The sequence below is a fragment of the Prionailurus bengalensis genome, chromosome D4 (genome assembly GCF_016509475.1).
Source record: "Prionailurus bengalensis isolate Pbe53 chromosome D4, Fcat_Pben_1.1_paternal_pri, whole genome shotgun sequence".
NCBI lineage: Eukaryota > Metazoa > Chordata > Mammalia > Carnivora > Felidae > Prionailurus > Prionailurus bengalensis.
In genome coordinates, this window is record NC_057359.1 from 93,046,169 (window position 1) to 93,068,207 (window position 22,039).

General features: G+C 67.3%; 3 protein-coding genes across 8 annotated transcripts in view; 2 read left to right on the top strand and 1 right to left on the bottom strand.

Moving 5' to 3' along the window:
- Positions 1–544: 544 nt before the first annotated feature.
- TMEM250 (transmembrane protein 250) lies at positions 545–4,346 on the top strand. Of its 3 annotated transcripts, none has more exons than XM_043567397.1 (2): positions 545–650; positions 1,991–4,346. In XM_043567397.1, exon 2 carries the CDS (start codon positions 2,041–2,043, stop codon positions 2,527–2,529), a length of 489 nt encoding a protein of 162 aa, XP_043423332.1. In that variant the 5' UTR covers positions 545–650; positions 1,991–2,040; the 3' UTR covers positions 2,530–4,346. The 3 variants fall into 3 exon arrangements, with proteins under 3 accessions (XP_043423332.1, XP_043423331.1, XP_043423329.1); XM_043567396.1 differs by having other exon boundaries at positions 562–654; XM_043567394.1 differs by lacking the exon at positions 545–650 and adding an exon at positions 725–1,021.
- On the bottom strand, positions 4,282–10,024 carry LOC122475426 (proline-rich protein 36-like). Its single transcript, XM_043567393.1, has 2 exons — positions 8,012–10,024; positions 4,282–6,976 (listed from the first exon to the last, which is right to left on the bottom strand). Exons 1-2 carry the CDS (start codon positions 8,127–8,129, stop codon positions 5,970–5,972), a joined length of 1,125 nt encoding a protein of 374 aa, XP_043423328.1. The 5' UTR covers positions 8,130–10,024; the 3' UTR covers positions 4,282–5,969.
- Positions 10,025–20,251: 10,227 nt separating this feature from the next.
- NACC2 (NACC family member 2) overlaps positions 20,252–22,039 on the top strand; it is a 70,404-nt gene continuing 68,616 nt past the window's right edge. For 3 of the 4 annotated variants that reach the window (XM_043566478.1, XM_043566479.1, XM_043566480.1), the window contains exon 1: positions 20,300–20,417. The gene's annotated coding sequence lies outside the window, so the exon portion shown is untranslated. Of the gene's footprint in view, positions 20,418–22,039 lie in introns of all 4 variants that reach the window. The other variant, XM_043566476.1, reaches the window with a different exon arrangement.

A 22,039-nucleotide genomic window follows, 5' to 3' on the forward strand; every position in this document is an offset into this window, starting at 1 on the left:
GTCAGAGCTAGGATGTGAGTGCGCTGGGGTTAGGCTAACTTCAGGGGTGCCAGCGGATGGGGAGAGCCCGGTGGCCAGCCTGGAGGAGGGCAGCCCACCACACCGGCAGCTACCGTGAAGGTACCCATCAGCGTCCACAGACAACTGCGACCAAGCCCAGCCCCCGGTGGCACAGACAGCCGCGTCCACGAGTGTGTGGCCCGCAGACCCCCAAGCTTGAGAGGACTCGGACACTCTAGGGGCACCCAGTGTCCCCGCGACGATGACACCCAGTCGGGTCGAAACGCTTAAGCCTGCACTGCATCCTCATTGTCCCAGGAAGGGGCAAGCCCAGGGCTGCGGCTGGCGTCGCCCCCCCCACCCCGTACCCCCGCCCCCCCGCCCGGCCGCAGCCCTGCGGGTCGCACACGCGAACGGCCGCGGCCGGTCGGGGACCAGCGTGGACCCTCCGCAGCAACTCGAGGAGCGCGCCGCTCGCAGCCCAGCCCTCGCGGGCGCGCGCCTGCGCACCGCCAGCCGCCTCGGGCACCGCGGCGCGTGCGCGGAGGAGCTGCCCACGATCTGCGCCTGCGCAAGACAGAGCGAGCCGCCGGCGGCGTACGCGGTGCGAGGGTTCGGTCGGCAACGTTAAGGGCCGCGCGCGCACGCAGGCACGTAAGCACGCACGCCCTGGGGAAGGGCCGCGTTCCGGCCGCTCGCAGCCGGCCCGAGCAGGGGGAAGGGAGGCGCCTTCGGTGTCGGCACGGGCGGAGGGGTGGGAGGGAAGCCCTACGGTGGCCGCGGAGGGACGGCGCTACGGCTCCCACGCTGGGCCAAACGCTGCCGGCCGCCGGGCGCGCGAGCCCCGGGCCCTCCGGGGCGCCCTCGGGCGGGGACGCGTGAGCGGCCGGGACCCGCAGTCGCCGCGCCATCGGCACCATGCGGCCGCCCTGCTCCTGCAGCCCCTCGTGCCGGGGGGCCCCGCCGGCCCGGCCGCCCGCACCGCCGGCCTCCCCGGACGCCGGCGCGGAGAGGGCACCTGGTGAGCGGCGGGCGGGCCTGCCCCGGGGTGGCGGGCGGCCGCCGCGTGCCGGGTCCCCGCCGGTCCTCGCCCGCCTCGGAAGCCCGCGGCGCCGGCGCCGGAGGACCGTGCGTGGGGGCGGCGGCGGCGGCGGGCGCGTCCCCGCGACGAGCAGGGAGCGGGCGGGGACCCTGCGGACGAGGCCGGGCCGAGGCGAGCCGCGCGGAGCCGCCCGGAGGCGCGGGACCAGGTTCTGGCCAAGCCTGCGGGAAGGGCTGGACGCGCCCGGCCGCCGCCTCCGCGGCCCTCAGCGCAGACCCCGGGTCCCCGCGGCAGGGCCCCTGTGTGATGTGTCTCCCGAGCCCGCAACCAACCTGGCCGCCCTGGTCTCACACGTCCTGTACTTGCATGTTTTTCCACCCACAAGTTATTTAGGCGACCTGTGAGTGGCAGTTACTAGAGAGCCACTTGGTATTTATTTCTCCTTTCCTTGCGCCCAATCTGTGGGCCTGTGATGGCACCACTGGCAGTCAGCTGTCCTCCGCCTGCCGGGCACGGCCACCAGCTAACCCCCAGCACCCTGGGGAGCACAGCGCAGCGAGCATCCCTGCTTTGCAGAGCAGGGATGGGAGGGTGACGTAAACCGCTCCAGCTTGCTCGTAGTGGGTGACCGCGCCAGGGTTCAGGCCCAGCAGGTGACCTCGGAGCCCCGCAACCCGCTGTCTGCGGCACTTGGCCTGTCAAGTTGCTGAGGCGAATTCCTCCGTCTGTGTCCCCGTGAAGTGTCCCCAGTAGTGCTTGTGGAAAGAGCAACACCCCCCCGCCCCCGCCCCTCCCCCCCCCAGCCCCAGCAGATCCCCCCCCCCCCCCCCCCCCCCGACCTAGACTCAGTTCCGCTGCGGCCCCAGGGCTGGCTGCTTTCCCAGAACGGATGCACCTGCTCACATCGTCCCGGGGCTGACCCGGCTCCTCTTTGTCGCTTTCCTGCAGGCCACCGCCTCCCCCAGGGCTCAGCTGCTGGCTTCCAGGCCTAGGTGCCCATGACGCCTATGCTGACCACTGCCCGGACACCACCGCTGCCACAAGCTAGCACCACCGCCCCGGCCCCAATGCCGGTCATGCCCATCCCGCGGCGGGTGCGCTCCTTCCACGGCCCGCACACCACCTGCCTGCACGCAGCCTGCGGGCCGGCGCGCACCTCCCGCCTGGCGCGCACTAAGTACAACAACTTCGACGTCTACATCCGGGCGCGCTGGCTCTACGGCTTCATCCGCTTCCTGCTCTACTTTAGCTGCAGCCTGTTCACGGCCACGCTGTGGGGCGCGCTGGCCGCCCTCTTCTGCCTGCAGTACCTGGGCGTGCGCGTCCTGCTGCGCTTCCAGCTCAAGCTGTCGGTGCTGCTGCTGCTGCTTGGCCGCCGGCGCGTCGACTTCCGCCTCCTGAACGAGCTGCTCATCTACGGGATCCGAGTAACCGTGCTGCTGGTTGGGGGCCTGGGCTGGTGCTTCATGGTCTTCGTGGACATGTGAGGGGCAGCGGCGGGCCTGGCTCTGGGGTTTCTCTGGCCCGACCGGTGGCGGTGGGTGCGCCTGTGGCCGTGCTCTCCTCGACGGGGTAGGTCAGGTCCTTGTTCTTCCCGAGCCGGCTCACAGATGGGGGTCGGCCCAGGCGTCCGCCCCGCCCCCAGCACGTGGGGGAGGGGGGCTGAGGCTGCGCCGCGAAGGGGACGCCGGTGCCCCCTCTGCTGCCGGATTTCCGCCCCGATCTTCCTGGTGTGCCCGTGTCGGTCCGGCGCCCGTGGCCGCCAGCCTGTACTTCCAGCCCCCGCGCTGCCAGGGTGGGCCCCGTTGCCCTCATCTGCCCCCGGGGGAGCCTGTGTGTCCCTGCTGCCTGTCCGGCACGCAGGCGGGGGCCGGGGTGTGCGAGTTCGTCCTGGCCAGCCGCCGGCCCCCTTCCCGCGAACCCCCAGTCCCTGCCCCAGCCTCAGGGGAGCGTCGGGCTCAGTTTGCTGAGGTACCACACTGCCACGAGGCTGTTTTCCCTCTGCCCTGGGCCACCGAATCCGCGCACGGCTCGCACACTCTGCGTCTGCGACCCTGAGAGGCGTAGGGGCTCCTGCGTCCCAGGCCAGGCTTCAGGGTCTTGTTGGTTTGCTTAGATGCAGTCCGGTGGGGGTGCGGGCGGCCTTGGCAGCTTCCCTAGATCGGGGGCCGGCCCAGGGCAGTGCTGGGTCCGGGGCAGGCCCGTCTTCTTCGGCCGGTTTGTTGACGTCAGGCTGGACGCCACAGCCTCTTCAAGTGTGGATTTCTGAGGCGGCAGCTTAACTCCCTGCTTGCTGGGGGAGGGGCTCTGGCTTCTCTTCCTCGGAGGGGTGGCTGGAAGGGAACCGCACGTGAACGGAGCTGACGTCAGAGGTCTCGAGGAGGTGCGGCTCGGCCTGAGCGGGCACCGCAGAAGCACAAGCAAAGCTTCTGTGTAAAAAGCACCTCTTAGAGTTATGCGTGTGCCCCAGGGCCGGGCCTCTAAGCCAGGGACGTTCAGCCCCGTGCTCCTGCCCTGGTGGCCGCCAGAGCAGCTGTGGAGTGAAAGGCAGAAATGCACGGGGGGCGGGAGAGAACAAAGGGCTGGTAGTCCAGCGGGGGCCAGTGTGTTGCCCGGACCCCTGGCCTTGGCCTTGTCTGTCAGAGGAGGACAGAGTGGCCTGGGGGCTCAGTAGTCACTGTGGGTCTCTTGGCAAGTGAGAAGGCGCTTTGAATAATCGTGCTGGGGCAACAGGCAGAGACCAGGGACAGGACACAGCCCCATGCTAGGGAGTGACAGACCCACGCTTCACCCTAGCTTGTCCCCACCCCCACCCCCGGGTGTGGGCAGTGCCCCTTTGGCCCTGCCTGGCCGGGCAGTCCGGTGGCGGCGGTAGGGAGCCGTCGGACGGTTGGGTCCCACTGGAAGAGAGCCCCAAGGCAGGTGGAGAAGGCGAAGGGCGCTCGGCGGTGAACCGCGCTCTGACTTGCAGCTTCCAGATCGCCGACCCGAGGGCCGCCCGAAGGCTCCTGGTGCGCCTGCCGTCGGGGAACTAACCTGCGTGCACGCCACTGCTCAGCGCCGCAGAATCTTTTGCACTACGTCATGCTGTTTCCTCAAAGTTTCGTTTCGTGTTAGTTGACTCGGATTCCCCCAGAGCTCCCGTCGGTGGGGTGGGCACGTGTCCGCGAAGTCAGGACGGCAGGAGGGGTCCGGCCGTGCGAGGGGGTGGCGCGCTGAACACAAAGATACTCCGCGTCTCGAGTGCCTGTCAAATTCTTTATTGAAATGAGCCACCTGCATTAAACTTATTTTCTTAACATGTTGACGGAGTGATTGTTTGAAGCTCAAAATCTTGTTTTAGTCTTTAAGGATGTAACCAACCGAAAACGTCGCAGATGGCGTCTGTCACGGGTAACACTGGGAGCGTGTGAAAGCAGTCCTCTATGATGCCAGGGGAGGAACAGACGTGGTGGGCTTTGGCGGGCCCACCTCGACCTCGGAGTCCTGGGGACGCGGTCAGGATGGCAGGCACAGTGGCAGCGCCGGTGGGGGGCCGTGGCCGGGTCCACGAGGGCCGACTCCCACCAGCAGACGGGCGTGAAGGGTCCTTACAGGGCGAGGGGACGCCCGTGCGGTGAGTAGAAACAGGTCACAGAAGTGAGCACAGCGTGAGTTCCACTTCAGGGGAAGATACGTGTGTGCGGAGAAAACCCTGGCTGAAAACTAAAGTCGTGGTTCTTGTTTAACCAAAAGCACATGGGGCGCCCGACCGGCCCAGCCCGCAGAGCGTGCGAGTCTCAAATCTCAGGGTGGTGAGTTCAGGCCCCACTGGGTGTGGAGCCTGCTGAAAAAAAAGCGTAAGTGACCAAACACTCGGAAAGATGACAGATGCCTGATCACTTAGCACCCTCAGCTTGTCAGGGTTTCCTGCCTTCTGTGCAGGGACGCCCGTGTCTGACTCTCCCAGCTCACTGACGAGGGCGGCATCCCTCCAAGCTGCTGTGGCAGCCAGAAAGTGCCACGGAGAGGCCGTTCTCTGCGGCTTCTGGAATCTTGTGGAACGGAGGGTTTTCTCAGAAGAAAACAATCCAAGTCATGCGGGGGGTAGCTTTCGATGGCAGAGCTGGTAACATCCCCGAGAGTGGCAGAGGCTGCTCAGGAGGTGGCGTTTGTCCCGCCTCGGGCGGCCCTTGGGGCCGGGCCGGGTGTGCACCTGTAGGCGTCGTCCCGGGCACACCGAGCCTCAGGACGCCGGCCTTCCCGGGGCCTCGCCTGGTTTGAGGCCGGCGGGGGTGCTGTCTTCCCAGGTGCCCGAGGCCTGCGTGGCGGGGGCGCTGCTGCGCCACCGGCCTCGCGGGACCCTGAGGCCTGACCCAGGTGCCGTGGCTCCCAGGTAGTGGACCAAGCAGGCTGTGATGGTGCTCGGTGAGCGCGAGCCCTCGGGGTTTGAGGTGCCGTCCAGTGAGGGGTTTCCCGCCAACTCCCACCCACCTCGGGGCTGAAGTCACCCCTGCCCTCAGCCCCTCTCTTCGAGGACAACATGCAGGGTCCCGGGCGGGTGGACGGCAGGAGTGGGATGTGAGGTTTCAGTTAAGGAGCTGCCACTCAGAGTGGTCCGGGCCCCGGGGCACCACGTGAGGCGGTGGCTGGCTCAGCTGGGGAGGGTGACCCGTGAGGGCAGCTTCTGGGGAGAGCAGGCTTCCTGCTGAGATGTCTTCTTCGGAGCAGAGCATCTGCTCATAGTGGGCTCGGCATCTTCGAGAAGAAAGGAACGACCTACAGGCCTGGAGGCTGGCCACGAGGAGGCAGGTGCCGGGGCCAAGTGGAGACGAAGCCTGGCCTGAGCACAGGTCCCGGGGCCATGCTGGTAAATGCCAGGAGCCGGAGCTGGTCTGACCGGACCGCAGAGCCAGTGAGCTGGGAGGGCAGGGGGGGCCCCTGGTGCTCATGCGGGACTCCAGGTGGGAGAAGATGGGCTCAGAGAGCATCTGGAAGGTTCTGCAGGTGGCAGTGCTGCCCCCGGTGATGGGACAGGTCGGAGGTGGGGGCGAGTGGGCCCTTGATTTGGGAACCTGGCCTGCCCGAGAGCTGGGGGGGGGGGGGGGGTTGAGGCTGGGGCTTGGCCCGGGGGCAGTGGGTGTGGGGGAGAGGGAAGCCAGGCAGGAGGATGGTCCAGTTGGCAAGGTCGCAGGGAGGCCAGGGTGAGGACAGAAGCAAAGGGAGGCACAGGGCGGGGGCGGGGCGAGGAGGAACCGGAGAAGCACTTTCCTTGAACAAAGGCGCAGGTGCTGGGTCCCTGCGGGCCAGAGCCAGGTGCCGGGACGCAGGAGGAGAAGCCTCTGGACACTCCTGTGCACTCAGGCTCGCTGTCCAGTCTGTCCCTTTGCTGAGGGACTCCCAGGGCCTGACTCCTCCGTGGCTGGTGCGAGGGGCTGTCAGAGGGGATGGCGGCCAGGAGGGGCAGTGACTTGGGAGCTTCTGGAAACCAGATGCTTATTTGAGAAAGTCTGGGTGCCGTGCAGACCCCGGGGCAGCCGACCGGGCACCTCATGCTCTCTCTGCACTTCTGGCAGCCCCTGAGGAGGTCGCACCTCGAGGGGCAGTCGGTCCCCCGTGTCGTTCCCCATGCCTGCACCCCCCTCCCGGGGCAGAGGGGGGGCAGCCAGCTGCATGGTGGGAGGAGGACACAGCCCCACCCGGGAGGACGGCCGGGGTGGGCACGGCCCCTCTCTGGAACGGGGCGTGACCCCCTCCCCCGGGGGCTGCTGCGGAGGACAGGGCGATCTGCTGGGGCTCCCTGCACAGATACGGCTGGTCCCTGACCTTGAGAGGTCCCTGTCGCTTCCAGCGTGCGATTGGGCGAGGGAGCTGGCGCATGGCAGGGCGTTCGGTGCTGATTCAGCCCTTTCTGGGAAGGGAGCGAGCTTTCTTCTCCTTTCTCCCTCGTTGGTGCTGTTAGGAAAGGGCCTCTCTGGGCCAGCTCCTCCAGGATGGCCTTTCCTCCCATCCCCTCGAGGCTGGCCTGCTGCTCTGCACCCAGGAGCCACTTTCCAGAAATCCCAGCCCGGGGCTGCCTGCCGCCTCCCTGACAGCTCCCAGAGGCGGGAGCGCCCTGCCTCAGCAGCATCCCTGCCCGGAGGGGACAGGGAGGGCGGGAGGGAGCCGCTGATTCAGCGGCTCCTGGGCTGCGCCCCTCCCCCTCACCCCCCCCCCCCCCCCCCGCGGGCAGCGTGCCCAGGCCTGCTGGCGGCTGTGTCACACGGGGCCTCTGGCAGGGTTGCTGTGGCGCTCGCTGTGTGGCCGGCTCTGCGCCTGGTGCTGGGGGAGGGCCTGCCGCAGAGGAGGGTGCGCGGTGAGCAGGGCTACCTGGGCCCGGGAAGCGAGCGCGCCCTTGTCCAAGAGAGGGCAGAGCCCCACTCCTGGGCCGGTGCGGCCTCACAGGAGCCCAGGCCAGGCCAGACTTCCTCCAGCCCTGGCCAGTTCGACCAGCTCACCTACCACCCTGACCTGGGGCTGGACGCTTCCCCAGCCCTGGGCGGGGACATGATGCAGTGCTGGCCTGTCCTTGGCTCCGGCCTGGCCAGCTGAGGGGGGCAGCTGGGGCCAGAGCCCGGGGGGCACGAGCCGGAACCTCCTAGGGTCCAGCATGGGCCTGGTTTGCTCCTAACTGTGCTGGGAAGCCCAGAGGGGCAGGTGGCTGGGGGGGCGGGGCACTGAGGGCAGGCCCCAGGCCAGGAAGGGGCTGGCGCCCTGTGAACGGGGTTAAGCGGAGACGGGCCTTTCCTCAGCATGCCTGTCACCTGTCACGGAGGGGGCCGTGGGCTGGGGGCAGACACCTGGGGCAGGGTGGGGACCGGTGTGGGCCTGGAGGCCCAGGAGGAGTCTGGAAAGGCAGGAGGGAGGCCACAGGAAGATGGGGTGGGGCGGCTAGGCTAGGTCGCTGGGTGGGGAGGTCTGTGTGTTTGGACAGGGCAGGGCCCCACCGACCTCTGAGTGGCAGCCCTGTCCGTGGGCGAGTGTTCAGACAAAAGCCCACAGGCCCGCCGGCCGATGTGCTGATGTGCAAGCCTGACCGGCGCGTGGGCATCAGCATGCTGACCGCCATCCAGTCCCCTTCCTGAGAATATTCATGCCTAGTCCTGGCTGAAATGTCGCATGAATATTCATGCGGAGATCAATCAGTCCAGGCCGACGGTGATGTCACGGGGAGAAGAGCAGTGAGCAGTCAGGTGGAGGTGCGTCCCCTGTGCGGTGCCGGCGAGGTGCCCCCACCGTGGGGCCGGGTCCAGGTCACCGGGGCACAGGAGGCTGGGCCGGGGCTGCGGGCCCCTTCCTTCCAGGTGGACCCAGAAGAGGCCTCGGGGCTTTTGCACCGGGTGCCGCGGTCTCAGAAGGGCGGGGAACGGCGACCTGCCTGCCCTCACTGGGGTCAGGAGTCCTCCCCGGGAGTCCCCCGACCCCAGGCACCCGGGGCCCCCCCTGACGCCCTGCCAACTCAGGTGAGCAGAGGTGGTGCGTTTCCAGGTCTTCGCAGCGGCCCAGCCGCACCCCTGCTCCATTCTCCCACCGCCTGGACCCCCAGAACTCTCCTCCCGCACGGGGCAGGGGCAGGGGCAGCCCTTGGGTGATAGAATGTGAGTTCGTTATTTACAACCCGGCCTGACGTAAGGGTAACAGGAATTACTTGTGCTCGACTAGCCCGGCCCCCTGTTCGCGTCTCCAGGCTCCCGGATGCGGCGCGAGGGTCCCGCCGATGACACAGCCTGGAGTGGGTTCAGCCCGTGCTCAGCACCACGCGTGTGGTGAGTGTGCATTTCAGAGCAGTGCAGCCCCTTCAGCCCGCCGCGTGGCTGGGGTGTGCGTGTGTGTGTGCATGCGTGTGCGCTCACACGAGCGTGTGCCCCTGCGTGCAGGCGTGTTTTCTATTCATCCAGAGACCGAGCAGGACGGGGTGGACAGGTCCTGGCCTGGCCCACCGGCACACCGGTGTTTCCCCCAGGTGCTCTCCGAGGGGACAGGGGAGGCCCCCATGGCCACTGTCCCCATGTCCGTGCCTTGAAAACAGACTGCTGTAGAAAGCTGAAACCCTTCCCGCGTTTGGGTCAGATGGTCCTGAGCTGACCCGCATGAAGGGCCTTGTTTCTTGGACGCCGTGCCGTGCCGTGCCGTGTTCCCTCCCCTCCGGGACCAGCTTTCCCTGCAAGACGGGGGAGAGGAAAGCCAGAGCGGCCGGACTCACAGTCCGGAGGGGACAGGGCTGCTGCTGCACGAGGCTCTTCCCAGAGCGGGAGGGCAGCCGGGGCAGGTGTTTCCCACTGGCAGGAGCTGCAGACGGGAAGGTGGGGGACTCCTGATGTCCGTCCCCAGACCGCCCCGGTGGGCCAGAGCTCTGGGTGGCCCTCTTCTGGGGAAGGTGTGGAAGCCAGGGGCCGAGGCTGCATCAGGGAGACGAGATGGCCCTGGGACAGGGCAGGAAGGCCCTTCGCGGCCCAGACCTGTTCCAGGTCCTGACCTCAGGGGTAGGTGGCCAGACCTCCGGGGGTGCGGCATGCTGGCACAGCTGTGGGATGGACGAACAGGGGTGAAGGGCTGTCCTATCTCAGGGCATCCCCGCGGCCGTAACCCAACACCACCGACGGCCCCACGACCACGGCTCTGGAGGCTGCGAGGCCAGGGTCCTGCACCGGCAGACTTCTCTCGCTGTGTCCTCCCCGAGAGGGAGCTCTGGAGTCCCTCCCCTGAGGCTCCACCCCACGACCCCCTCCGCTCCCCAAGGCCCCGCGTCCTAACACCTTCACCTCGGGGTGGACCCTGAGGACGGCATGTTCTCGTGCCCGTAGGCCCTTGACGCTTTCTGCACGACCGTGTCCAGGGTCACTCCGTGCTCTGCGAGTTCGGTGTCCGTGGCGGAGCGTCGCCCTGCAGGAGCGTCCGTGGGGATGGGCGGCTGCCTTTTGCCGAGCTCTCCTGGGCAGGTAGCCGCCGCCTCGGACCCGGCCCCCGGCGCCCTCGCACGGGTCTTCCCTGGGCGTTCCCGGCTGCGCCTCCGAGGCCCGCTTCCGGGCAGTGTGTGCCCGGCCCTCACCTGTGTCCTGCAGGCGGCACAGAGTGTCCCCCAGCTGCTGCGCCCGCCCTGGCGTGACCGGGCCAGGCTCCGCCGTCCCTCCCGGGAGGAGGGGAGTCCGCGAAGCCACCCCGCGCCTCAGCCTTCTCGGGAGCAGGAAGCCACAGCTGCTGTGCAGCTGCACAAAGCGGTGGAAATTTAGGACAAAAGAGGAAGGAGATGGGAGCATCCGATTTAAACTGAGGGGAGGCGCGCAGAAGCCGAAACGGTGCTGCCCTAATTCACGTGCGCGGAGAGCCACCAAGTCCGCCGCCGCTGACGCGGAACCAAAATACTCACCCAGTTTCCTTCTGTGTAAGGGATCCAAACTCGCCTCCGAGGACTCACAGATGTCCCCGGGCCCCGTGGGGCGCGGCCTCAGATGGCCCCGGTGCACAGCAGTCCCCCTCTGGCCGCAGGGTCCTGGGGCGCTGGTCCGGCTGCAGAAGGGGGTCCGGCGGAAGCAGAGGCTGGGGGAGCTGGGGGGTCAGGCGAGCTCAGCAGTCTCCAGCTGCCGCCTGAGGACCCACTCTCAGCAGAGCCGCGGGGCCCAGGGTTGGCGAGCAAGTCGGCGAGCGGAGGGGGCGAGCCCCAGCCCCAGCGCCGAGCTGCCGGGCTGCCCCCCCCCCCCTCCAGCCTGGAGCGGGGTCTGTGTGCCGACACTAACTAAGCCAGTGCCAGCAGAGGAAAAGCCCGTCTCTGCCAGGGTGGCCGCGGTGCAGGCTGACAAGCCGCGACCCCTCAGGGAAGTTTAGGAACGTCTGGTTCTTACTGTGCCTCAGTCACATGCTCCAACCGACCAGAACGAGCCTGCTCTGCCTGGGTTTGGGAGAGGTGGCTTCTACGATCCAGAGGATTCAACCCAGCTGTCTGTCCGGGCCTTTGGCGGAATGCCCAGGGGAAACCCCTCCCCTGCGCAGCTTTGGAGGGGAGTCAAGGAGAGGGTCTGCCCCTGCTCACACACCTGTCTGGAGCCAGGCGCGCCCAGCCCAGGATGCCCTGGCTGGGGCCGGGTGTGGAGCGTGGGGGGCGGGGCGGGGGCAGGTTCCACCACCAGCGGGGGCCGGGACCCCACACCCTCAAGCACCTTCGGCCTTTCTGTTCACTGGGGAGACACTCTCGACCTGGCTCCTGCCTCCCCTGATGTGTCGTTCTCTCTCTCTCGAATAAATAAACTGAAAAGACAAGGAGGTACCTGGACCCAGTGGCCACAGGGCTGTGGCAGTTCCCCGGTGGGGCAGGGGTTCCAGCAGCCATGGGGACGTGTCACCAGCACGTAGGCCAGGCCTGAGCTAAGGCCACACCTGGTGACCGGAAGGCCCACTCTGGCCCTTCCCCCAGGCTGACCGCCTCATGTGGGCAGCCCGAATCTGAACCACCAGGGCCTCGCCCAGAATCCTCCAGGACGGGGGCGCCTGGGTGGCTCAGTTGGTTAAGCATCTGACTTTTGATTCGCTCACTCTCTCTCTGCTCCTCAGTCCCTCTCTCAAAATTAATAAACATTGAAAAAAAAAAGAAGAAGAATTTTCCAGGACAAAAGACAGGTGACGAGGATGATGGCCACGGCCAGCAGGGACCAGGGCCCTGGTGTCCACCGGGCAGGGCTGGATTCAGTCTCCCCTGCAGCCCCAGTCACCACCCAGAGCAGACAGTCGGGTCCTCGAGGGGCAGGGCTGCCCCCCCCCCCACCGTCTGTCACTTTTGGCTTTTTTCCCTGGGGAAGCCCAGACCGTGGCCATCTGAGGGGACCCCACAGACCGCAGGGCAATTCTGGGACACGTGACCGCATGGCCACACACAGGCAGGGACGAGGGACAGCACACATCCCTTTCTCCTCCGGGGGGGGGGGGTAGGGGGCGAGGTTGTGAGCAGGAGGACCCTGCCTGGGACAGCCACATGGAGTGACTCCATGGGCCCTCCTGCCAGCCTCTCCCGGTCGATGACTAGCTGTGGGTCATGGGCTCCCCCTGCCCTCCAGAGCCCTGGAGAGTCTACGTGAGGCGTGTCACCTGGGTCAGGGCTTGGAGCACAGAGGCCCGGGGCCTCCTCTGTGCTGCCCGTCTGAGCAGAGAGCAGGCCCGAGACCCCTTGCCGGGGAACTCGGACGTCTTGCGAGCCAGAATGGCAGTGGAGGGAGAGGAGGAGTGGGAGCCACAGCCGGGGGGGCCCATCCCCCCGCCATGCTCCACAGCACCCCCAGGGGCCCGTCCGGGGGTAGGCCACGCCTGCGGTGGGCCCAGGAGCAGGGCTGCTGGGGGCTTGGAGGAGGCGTGCCCCTCGAGGCCACTCTGCTCCCAGCCGTGGGGCTCAGGGGGGAGCCCCAAGGTGGGGGATGGCCCGCAGCCCACGCTGAGGATTTAGGTGAAGGCACGGAGAGGAGTCACCGCATCAGAGGACTTAAACCTCACGACCCCTACAGACAAGGTGAAGCGGCCCGCGGAGAGGCAGCGGGGCATGGAGAGGAGGGTCCAGCGGGTCGGAGGGCAAGAGAGCAGAGCGGATGTGTCCCCTCCTAACCCCAAGGGGAGGGCTCTGCTGGTGGGCACACCCGGGCCCACGGCGCTGGCCCCACCACCTCTGGCTGAATGGCTTTAGTCTCTCCGTGCCTCCAGACCAGCAAGCGCCCGGCTTTCCTCACAGGACCAGACCCAGATTTGAATCTGAGGGGCCCAGCTGCCCTCTAGCTGCCTGACAGTGGGTGAAAGCTCCTGGCGAAAGAGCCTGCACGTGCAGACCCCAGGTCCAGCGGTCCTGCCTGGGGACTGTGCTCCCTGGAGCCTGGGGTCTGAGCCATCACGTCCCCCCATCCATCCCCGAGGGCTCCAGGTCCACAGCTGGCAGCCAGCAGGGCCTGTGGGTCTCAGGCAGGGGCCCACGGGGGTGGAGGGCAGGCCAGGCAGGGCCCGACGGCGCTCCCCACGGATCCCGGTGTGGACCAGCACACCTCAGATCCTAATGTGCACACTGGTCATGTGGGGGGGGGGGGGGCCCAGCGCAACGCAGATTGTGGTTCAGCAGGACGGGGGCCCAGGAGGAGGTGTAGCAAGTGGGGGAGGACCAAGCTGGCAGCGTGGCTCGTGGCTCGGGGAGCCACTAGGTCTTTGGTGGAGGGCAGTTCGACCGCGTGGCCAGACGCTCACAGACCACTGGCTTTGGGGCAGCGGTGAGCACAGGTGACGGCAGGGACCCTGCATCCCCGCGCACTGGTCCCCGGCCACATCTGGTCTGACTCCCGGGGCCTCTGACTCCAGCGGGAACTGTCCAGGGGCTCACGCAGCCCACACGGGAGGCCACGTCCCCCCAAACTGCCCCCCAGCAGGCCTCCCGCCCTGCTCCCTCCCCCTGGTTCCATCTCCTGGGGTCCTCACCAGCTCAGCCCTCCCTGGACTCCGGGGGAGTCCCCAGTGGGTCTCGCAGAACTCAGCGGTCAGGGCCCCCTCCCCCTCCCCCACCACGCCCTGTCTCCAGCAGCGTGACCCTTTAGGTATTTCCCGTAAGTGGAATCTGAACACCGTTCTGCTGTAAGAAAGATGACACCCGGCGGTCCCATCGAAGGACACGGGTTGTCTCCACCCCTTGGCCGCTGGGAAGGGTGCCGCGAACGTGGGGGTGCAGACAGCGCTCCGAGCCCCTGCCTGCAATGTTGGTTCATACCCACAAGGGGACCCGCTGGACTGTGTGCAATTCTACCTTTGATCCTGGAGACCCGCGCACCTTTCCCGGCCGAACGCGTTCAGTCCGTGCGGGCAGCGCTGGAGGTGAGTCCGTGGCCGCCCTGGCTGGTTTCTGGCTCCCGCTCTGCCGTCCTACCGCGTGAAGGACCTCACTGTGCGCACAGCACTTTCTAGCTTCGTTTTTAACTGACCGTCCCCCTGGCTCGGACAGAAGCCCCAGGACTGCGGCCCTGGCCCACCTTGCTCCCCAGCACATCCGTGGCCGAGCACCAGGCCTGGCACACAGCTGTGCTCAAGGATGACCTGGTCTTCCTGCTCTGGGGGCAGGCAAGCCAGCCTGTTCGCCCCCTGCCCCCCCACCTTGGCGAGGGGCCTGGCCCGCAACCCTCCCGGGCTGCCGGAGCTCAGCAACTGTGTCTCTTCCCCCTGGGTAGGGGCCCGATTAGCCCACGTGCTATTAGCCATACCCATGGCTGCCTTGAGGGGGCCCAACCCTGCGAGAGCCACCTGGGGGGTCGGGATGGCTTCCCTGAGCACCTGAGGAGACCACCTAAGGGACACACCGATCAGAGTTCACTTGCCAACACAGAGTGGAGGTATCCCAGGCAGGGGAATCGCAGGTGCAAAGGCCCTGTGACAGTGGGCACAGGGGAAATCAGCCGGCACAGGTGGTGGCCCGTGCGCTACAAGGGGGGTGTGGGTGGGTGGGAGGAGGACCAGGGCCGGGGAGCGGGTAGAGGCCAGCTGCTCAGGCCTGCTGGGGACTCGCTGAGCACAGAATGAGGCCCTGGCCAGGCCTTCCCTGCGGGGCTGGGACCCCGGGACTCTGCTGCCGGATCCGCTGCAGAGCAAGCCTGGTCCCCGTTCGGCGTGGGCCAGTGCTCCTGACGTGGACCTGGCGGTGGGTGAGGGGTGCCAGGCAGCTCGAGCCAGGAGCCACCGCGGCCTGCACGCCACGCTGGGCTTCTGAGCACAGCAGTGACACCCCAAAAGAGGTGCCAGTGACCACATGTGCCCTTGCGTGCAAGGCCCACGTAAGTGCCTTGCAGCCCAGTTCATCCCCAAGGGGGAGTGGAGGGACCCCCGGGGTGGAGGGTCTGTTGTCTCCTGGGGGTTCCCGCCCATCCTCCAGGGTAACCGTGGTAAGGACAGAAATGGCAGAGGGACCAGGAAGGTTTGTGAGAGGCCAGGCTGGCAGACCTCCAGGTAAGTTTGGCTGCCGGCCTTCCTAGGAGGGTCTGGGGGAGGGGCAAGGCCCCTGAGACTCCCAACCTGCTGGCACCTTCCATTGTCCCCTCCTCCAGCAGGAATGCACAGAATGCTGCCCTGGGGGCAGGCCCTCAGCTCCCCATCCGCCCCCAATCTCCAGGAGCTGGGCCAGGAACCAAAGCGAGGTGGTTTCCGGGGGAGGGGCGTGGGCTGTGTTTAAGGTTGGCCACTGCCCTCCAGATGTCCTGTGTTGGGCTTTGGCAGGAAGGGTGGCCTGGGTCCGTGGGGTCCCTGCCTGGTGTCCTATGCCTTATCGCCCAGGACGGCCACGAGGTGTGGGCAGCTCTTGCCCCCCCCCACCCCCACCCCTTCCCGTGGATCCCAGCTCCCCTCAAAGGCTCCGCAGCGCCACCCTGGGGTCCTGGGCAGGCTTCCTGGAGGGTGCGGGCTACAGGATCAGGTTGGAGTGTTTAATGTTAAAAGGGGTGGTGGCCTCCATTTGAATCCCAAACTGGGGACGGGGGATGGGCCGGCAAACACCCACCTGCTAAAACTGGAGGCCTGGCTGCAGATCTGGGGGTAGGGGTCTGCGGCGTGGCCGGCCTCTGCCCCCGCTGAGATCCCGGAGTCCGGGGTGAGACTGGGGGCCCCACTCAAACCCTGGCCGCGAGGGGACAGCCGGGGCTGTCGGGGCCCCCCTGCACCGCCCAGTCGGCAGGGAGCAGGATCCCGACAAAGGGATGCTTTGTGGGCTGCTGGCGTGTGGCCGCAGACCAGGCGGCCGGGGCCTCTCCCGGATCTTCCCTCGGGTGGGGTGGAATCGGAGCCTCGCCACTTTGCTGGCAGCTACCCGGGGTCAGGCCTGGGGTCTTCCCTGACACTGCCATGCTGGGACCGCCGGGCGCTCACGGGAAAGCCCTCCCCGTGGCGGCGGTGGCTGGGGAAGAGCCCACCTGGGGCAGCTTCTGAGGCAGGGTTAGGGACCTGCGGTCAGTCGGTTCCTTTGGGCCCCAGTGAACTCCTCTTTGGACGCTAAAAGAGGCTTCCTTGCGAGAGGATGCAAATGCCACGGCAGCAAAGGGCTTTTTGACGTCGTTGCTTCTGTACCAACAGGCAGGAGTGGGGGGAGGACACCCTCCCCCTGCGGTCCCTGCTCGGCCGGCCCGGAGCTCCCCCCACCCCTCTCGCCGAGAGGACAGGCCCCTGCGCACATCAGGGGGGAAATGCCGCTCTCCATCGCTTATGGGGCTGTTCGCAGGCCGGCAGTCCCGGCCTGGGCTCTGACCCTGAGGTCCCCTGCCTGGTGCTTCCCTTCCTGCTGACTGGGTACTCCTGACACTCCACGGGCAGGAAGGAGGCACCCAAACTCAGGCAGGTGGGCAGGGGCTCCGGCCCCTCATCAACGGGGGCACAGCGCCCCTCAGGCTCCCACATTCTGCAGATAGGTACTGCCACCTGACCTGTGCCGGGCATCCCACTGGGCCAGGGCCAGGGTGGTGGGCAAGACGGGGAGCCTGTACCTGTGCGGGCAGGGGAGAAGGGGTTGTGCATGTCAGGAGTGGATTAGCATTAGCACCAGGGTTGGGTCGGGGGAGCTGGCTGGCAGTGGCCCATCTGGCTCTTTTATATGGGAGGGTCGGGAAGGCCCAGGCTCCAGGTATGACTGGCAGAGACCCAAAGGAAGTAAGTAGTCTCAGAGACAAGGGGGGGTTGGGGGGGGGGTGTGCTGGAGAAGGCGTACAGGTACTGGGAACAGCAGGTGCAAAGTCCCTGGGGCAGAAGGAGGCCAGCAGTTGGAGGGCCCATGCAGAAACCGGCGTGGCTGATGCTGGAGCTGCACGAGGACCAGGTAGGGGTGAGTGTGGGGTGGGGACCCAGGTCGTGGCCATCGCAAAGACTTGGGCTCAAGTTCTGTGTGGGAAGGAGATTGGGGGACCTGAGCAGAGGGGTGATGTGATCTAACACGTTCCGAGCCATCTCTGTGCTGCTGTGCCGTGACAGACCCGGGCAGGGGCACTGGGAGGTTAGGGAGACAGGGAGCCCAGCTTCAAGGCCGCTGCAGTCACTTGGGGAGAAGGGGGTCGGACCAGGAGGGCAGCGGGGAGCGCGTGGGTTCGAGAGAGGTGACGAGGAGGGGTCCGAGGTGGTTGGGCCTGAGCCGCCCAAAGGCTGAGCTGACGTTCCCCGAAGCAGGGGAGGCAGGGGCGGTTCTGGGGCACGGGGAGCCGCTCTGTGTGGCCATGTCTCCGTGACACGGCCCTCAGCCACCCAGGCGGGCAGGAGTCGAGGAGGCGGCTGGCGGAGCAAGGCGTGAGTTCGGGTGTGCTTGCTGGGCCTCAATCCTTGTTGGAGACGAGCCTCGGATGGAGGAGGTCGGCGTCCTCCAGACCTGGTGTCACAGTGCGCACAGACCTGACGGCTGCATTCGGTCCTGAAACCCCTCGGTTCAGAGGCCCAGGAAGAAAACCGTGCAGGAGGCAGAGTTTGGGGGTGTGTGTGGCCAGGGGAGCCCAGGGAGGAGAAGGGTGCTCCCGCTGCCCTCCTCCATGGAGCACCAGCTCCGGGGAGTCATTTCCCCGGCAGGTGTTTGCAGGGCACGCAGCCACCTGCAGGACGTCCCCCTTTGGTGGGGCGCCAAAGCCTACTGCGTGGGGGAGGGGGAGGCAGACAGGTGGCCGGCCCTGGTTCCCCGCCCTGCTCCTCATACTCCACCTGGGTGGTTCGTCAGTGTGCAGACCTCTCTCTGGTGACTTCCCTCTTCCCCCACAGCCCGATGCTCTCCGCCCCGGCGGCAGGACCACACGCCAGGCCGGGCCTTCCTGAGCAGAGAAGACCCTTGCTGGCATCTCAGAGGGGCTGCGGTGCTAATCGGGTCCTGCAAGAGGGGCCTGCGGCCACCGGGCCGGCGTATCAGCCAGCAGCAAGCTGGCGGCTCACAACGTCTGACTCACAATGGTCAAACGGAGGCAGGAGGTGCTCAGGCCCCCCGCCCTGGCTGGGCTCAAGTGCTCCCCGCCTGCTGGGAGCCCTGGCTGAGCGAGCCCCAAGGTGGCTGCACTTTCTTGCTGAGCGGCGCTATTCTCATTAGCAGAACAGGGGTAGAAACAGCTAACCTCACCGGACCGTCGAAGCGTAGTTAGCCCGCACGGACACGCACAGAGCACAAACAGACCACAAACAGGACACGCACAGTGCACGCACAGAGCACTGCGGAACACGCACGGACACGTATGGAACACGCACGGAGCACGCGCGGAACACGCACAGTGCACGCACGGAGCACGCACGGAACACGCACAGAGCACGCACGGACACGTACAGAGCACGCACAGGCCACGCACAGAGCACGCGCGGAACACGCGGTGCAGCCCTGGAGGCCAGCGGGCCGTCAGCATCTGCATTTAAGTGTGCTTGTGCGGTGTACTCACGCCCAGTTGCACAGAGACTGCAGCAAATCCTGTTATCTTTGGGGAACAGGTTTTTGGTCATCTGTTGTCTTTTAAAAACTTTACAATGTTTTCTGAATGTCCTCCGTTAAAGAAGAAAGACTTTGAGATTTAGAAAACAGAGTGATGGAAGCAATCAGATCCTGCAAATGTGGGAACCAGCTCCCCACGGGCAGGAGAGTGCAGACAGACGCCTCCCATGCCCTGTCTAGGGGGCCGTCACACCTCTAGACCCTCTGTAGGTCCTTATCCACGCAGGGACCCCGGTGCTGGCCATGAGAGGATTTCAGGAACTCATGGATGGCTTCTCGTGCCCTCGCCCTGGGCTGGAAGTGCTCAGACACTAGTCTGTCCCTGCTCACGCATGTCCTCTGTAGAAGCCCAGATTTCCCAGGGCCGGAGGGTGTCTGCACAGCCAAGATCCTCAGTAGCACATAGGAGCCGGTGGATCCTGAGGCCCGGAGCCTCTGCCCCACACCACCCTGCGGGCACCTGTGCTGGCAGGGCACCTCCCGGACCACGTGAGCACAGGCCAAACCGCAAGTCTGTGCCTCTGGTGGGTAGAGGCCCCTTGGACACGCCAGACTGCCCCTTGGGCTTGGAAACTGCAGTAGGCTGGACTGGTCTGGGGGTGAGGGGATTGGGGCCCTGTTTAGGTCTGAGTGGGGTTCTGGGGGCGTCCCAGAGAGTCCTTGAGAGTTCACACCCATCCTCCCAGAGGGCAAGGCAGGAGAGAGCTGGTGGGAGGCTGTTTTCTGTGCAGTCTCAAGTTGGAGTTGGGGGCGCGGGAGGGGTCAGTGTACGATCAAGGTGAAGGACCCAGCTTGTGCTTGGGGACGGAAGTTCTTGGACGGGCTTCTGACCATTGTCCTAGGAATGACCTTGGCTAACTGTCTTGCAGGGCTTTAGCCCTAGCCTCTTACCCCCAAGGGGTCCAGAACATTCTCTGGGAGGGTGGGTGGGCATCTTGTTCTTCACATTAACCCCCTCCTCCTGGTGACCCCGCGCTCCAGATCACTGTTTTGGTACCACCCCCATTTTCCCATGAGGACCCTTGTGGGAGGGAGGGAGCCAGGCTGTCTCTGGCCTGTCCTGACTGAAGACTCCAGATTGAAAAGGGGGCCTTTGTGGGGTGCTGCGGGTGCGGGTGCGTGGCCTGTTTGACTTAAAGGCGCACCTGTGTCTACAGGAGCGTGGCCTCGGGCAAACCCAGAGCCCGGGCGAGGGGAGGGCGGGGTGGGGGGAGAGGAGGGGGGGAGGGGCGGCCAGTGGGAATGAATGACAATAATGCGCCAGCGCGCCCGGATCCAGCCAGGCCTGAAAGCAGCCCCGGCCAAGTTCCCGGGGCCGAGCGAGAGGCCCCGGGGCCCGACGCCAGGTTCGCCCAAAGGCGCTCTCGCATCCCCGCTTTGCGCGCACGCCCTCCCGCCGGCGGCCCCGCTTGGCGCCGCCTTGCGGAGGCTGCTCGGTGCTAGCTCGGGCGCCGCGGGGAGGGGGCGCTCCAGGGCCCGGGGCTCCCGGTCTCCGCGGGTCCGTGCGAGGCCTGGAGGGCGGAGGGGGGGGCGGAGGGGGGGGCGGGGGGGGTTGTGGGTCGGGCCGGCCCAGCGTCCCGCGCAGGGCCGGACGCGCCAAGCCGGGGAAGGCGGCGCGGAGGGGCCGAGGAGTGCGGCCCCCGCCCCGGGACAACTCCCACCCCCCGCCCGGCGCCCCCTCCCCCCGCCGGCACCTCCCCCCCGCCCACCCGGGCTCCCACCTGGCGGCGGGGCGGCGCGCCCCGGGGCGGCGAGTGCGCGCGCGCGGCCGGCGCGCTGTCCCTTTAAACGGCCCGCGGCGCCTCCCCGCGCCCCGCCCGCCGCGGTGCGGCCGGTGCTGGGCGAGGCCGGAGAAAGTCCATGTGAGCCGGAGCGCGGGGACGCGAGACTTCCTGCCGCCGCAGGCCGGACCGGGCCGGGCGCCCGCAGGTACGCCCAACTTGGCGCCGCCGGCCGGCTCGCCGCCGCCGCACTTCCCGCAAACTCCGCGGCGCGCCCGGCCGCCTCCCTGCCGCAGTGCCCGCCGGCCGCCCGCAGCCCAAGTTCGCGCGGCGCGTCCGCCCGGCCCGGGGGAGGCGGCGCGGCCCGGCCCGGCCCGGGAGGCGGCCGGCCCGCGCCCGCGCCCAGCTGGGGCCCCGGGCGCCTCCCCCGCGCCGGGCCGCCCGGGCCGCCCGGCCTCCGGCCCCGGCGTGGAGGCCGGGGTCGGGGTCCGAGGCCGGCCGCGCGGCTGCGCATCCGCCGGGCCGCCGCCTCTCCCTCCCGGTCCCCGCGGGCCCCCTTTGCCCGGGCGCCCCTGCCCGCCCCCCACCCCCCCCACCCCCGTTCCTGCCCCGTGCGGACCCCAGCCTGGGGAGAACCTGGGCGCCGGCTGCCCTGGGAGGGGGGGCTCGCACCTGTCACCCGCTGCGCCCACCCTGCGGAGCCGAGGTCTTGTCGCCCAAGCCCCTTATCCAGGAAGCTCAGAGGTGACCTCTGAGCCCGCTGCCCACGCCCATGGCCCGGGCAGGCGACCCAGGCTCTTCCGAAGTCTGCCGCGTTGATGTGTGTGTGTGGGGGTGGGGGGGTGGCATGAGGTCAGAGGTCACCTCCGGGTCCCCTCTTCCGGGCTTCTCAGAAGTTTGGTCTTGGGGCTGGTGATTACCAACTCTGTCCTGATGCCCTTTAATTAAACCTGTGGATTTGCCGGTGGTAGGTCCCCTGGAGCTGGCCTTATAGACCTTTCCCACTGCCTCCCCCCCCCCCCCCACCTCCTGGGGGCCTCTAGATCTGGGATGTTTTGGGCGTATAGGCAGTCGGGCGCCTTCTTTCCAGTGGTAATTCTTCGGACTCACTGGGCACCTGGCTGTGTGTGTCCCCTGGCTGTCCTAGTCCAGCCCATCCCTGGGGGGGGGGCGGTGGGTGGGTGCTGGAGGCAGCCATCCTCTCTGCCCTCCGTGTGCCCACCATCCCGTAAGGCTGCTTTTTGTGAGCGGCCTGCAAGCACTCCGCTGTGCCAGCAGTGGTCAGCCACCCTCCTCTTCCTGCGCCCGGCTGGGCTGGGCTGGGCTGGGCTGGGCTGGGCTGGGCTGGGCTGGGCTGGTGTGGGTCTCTCCCCTGGTCTTCCCTCTCGCCGCCCCTGACTCCCCACCCCCCTCCTCTCCTCTTGAGCCCCTGACCCCACTCCCCTCCCTCTCTCCAGTTTGCCCAGGTGATGGTGGTAGGTGGCTCTCCACACTTATTGTCATTTAAGCCTGGCAAGGGCGCCAGGAGAGGTAGCCTGTGTTATTGGCTCCGTTTCGCAGGTGAGGAAACAGCCTGGCAGGAAGGAGTTAGGTAAAGGGTCAGGCAGCGGGCACTGCCTTCCCCTTCCAACGAATCACCTTGTCCCTGCTCCTGTGGCCCCCTGTGGTGCCCGTCCCTCCCAGGAGGCCCGTTGGCATTTCAATAGGGTCATTCCAGGGTTGGGTGCTACCTCGGCTGGAGCCTGAGTGAAGGAAATGGAAGGAGGTGAGAACGAGGTGTGGGGCGCCCGCGTTCTTCGGGCGAAGGCTGCTGGAAGGAGCCTGCAGGTG

Coding starts and splice junctions, on each gene's coding strand:
- TMEM250 (XM_043567397.1), top strand. CDS start 2,041: ATGACGCCTATGCTGACCACTGCCCGGACACCACCGCTGCCACAAGCT.
- LOC122475426 (XM_043567393.1), bottom strand. CDS start 8,129: ATGGCGGTCAGCATGCTGATGCCCACGCGCCGGTCAGGCTTGCACATC. Junction 6,977..8,011: donor GACAGGGCTGCCACTCAGAG/GTCGGTGGGGCC, acceptor CTTTCCTAACAG/CACCAACGAGGGAGAAAGGA.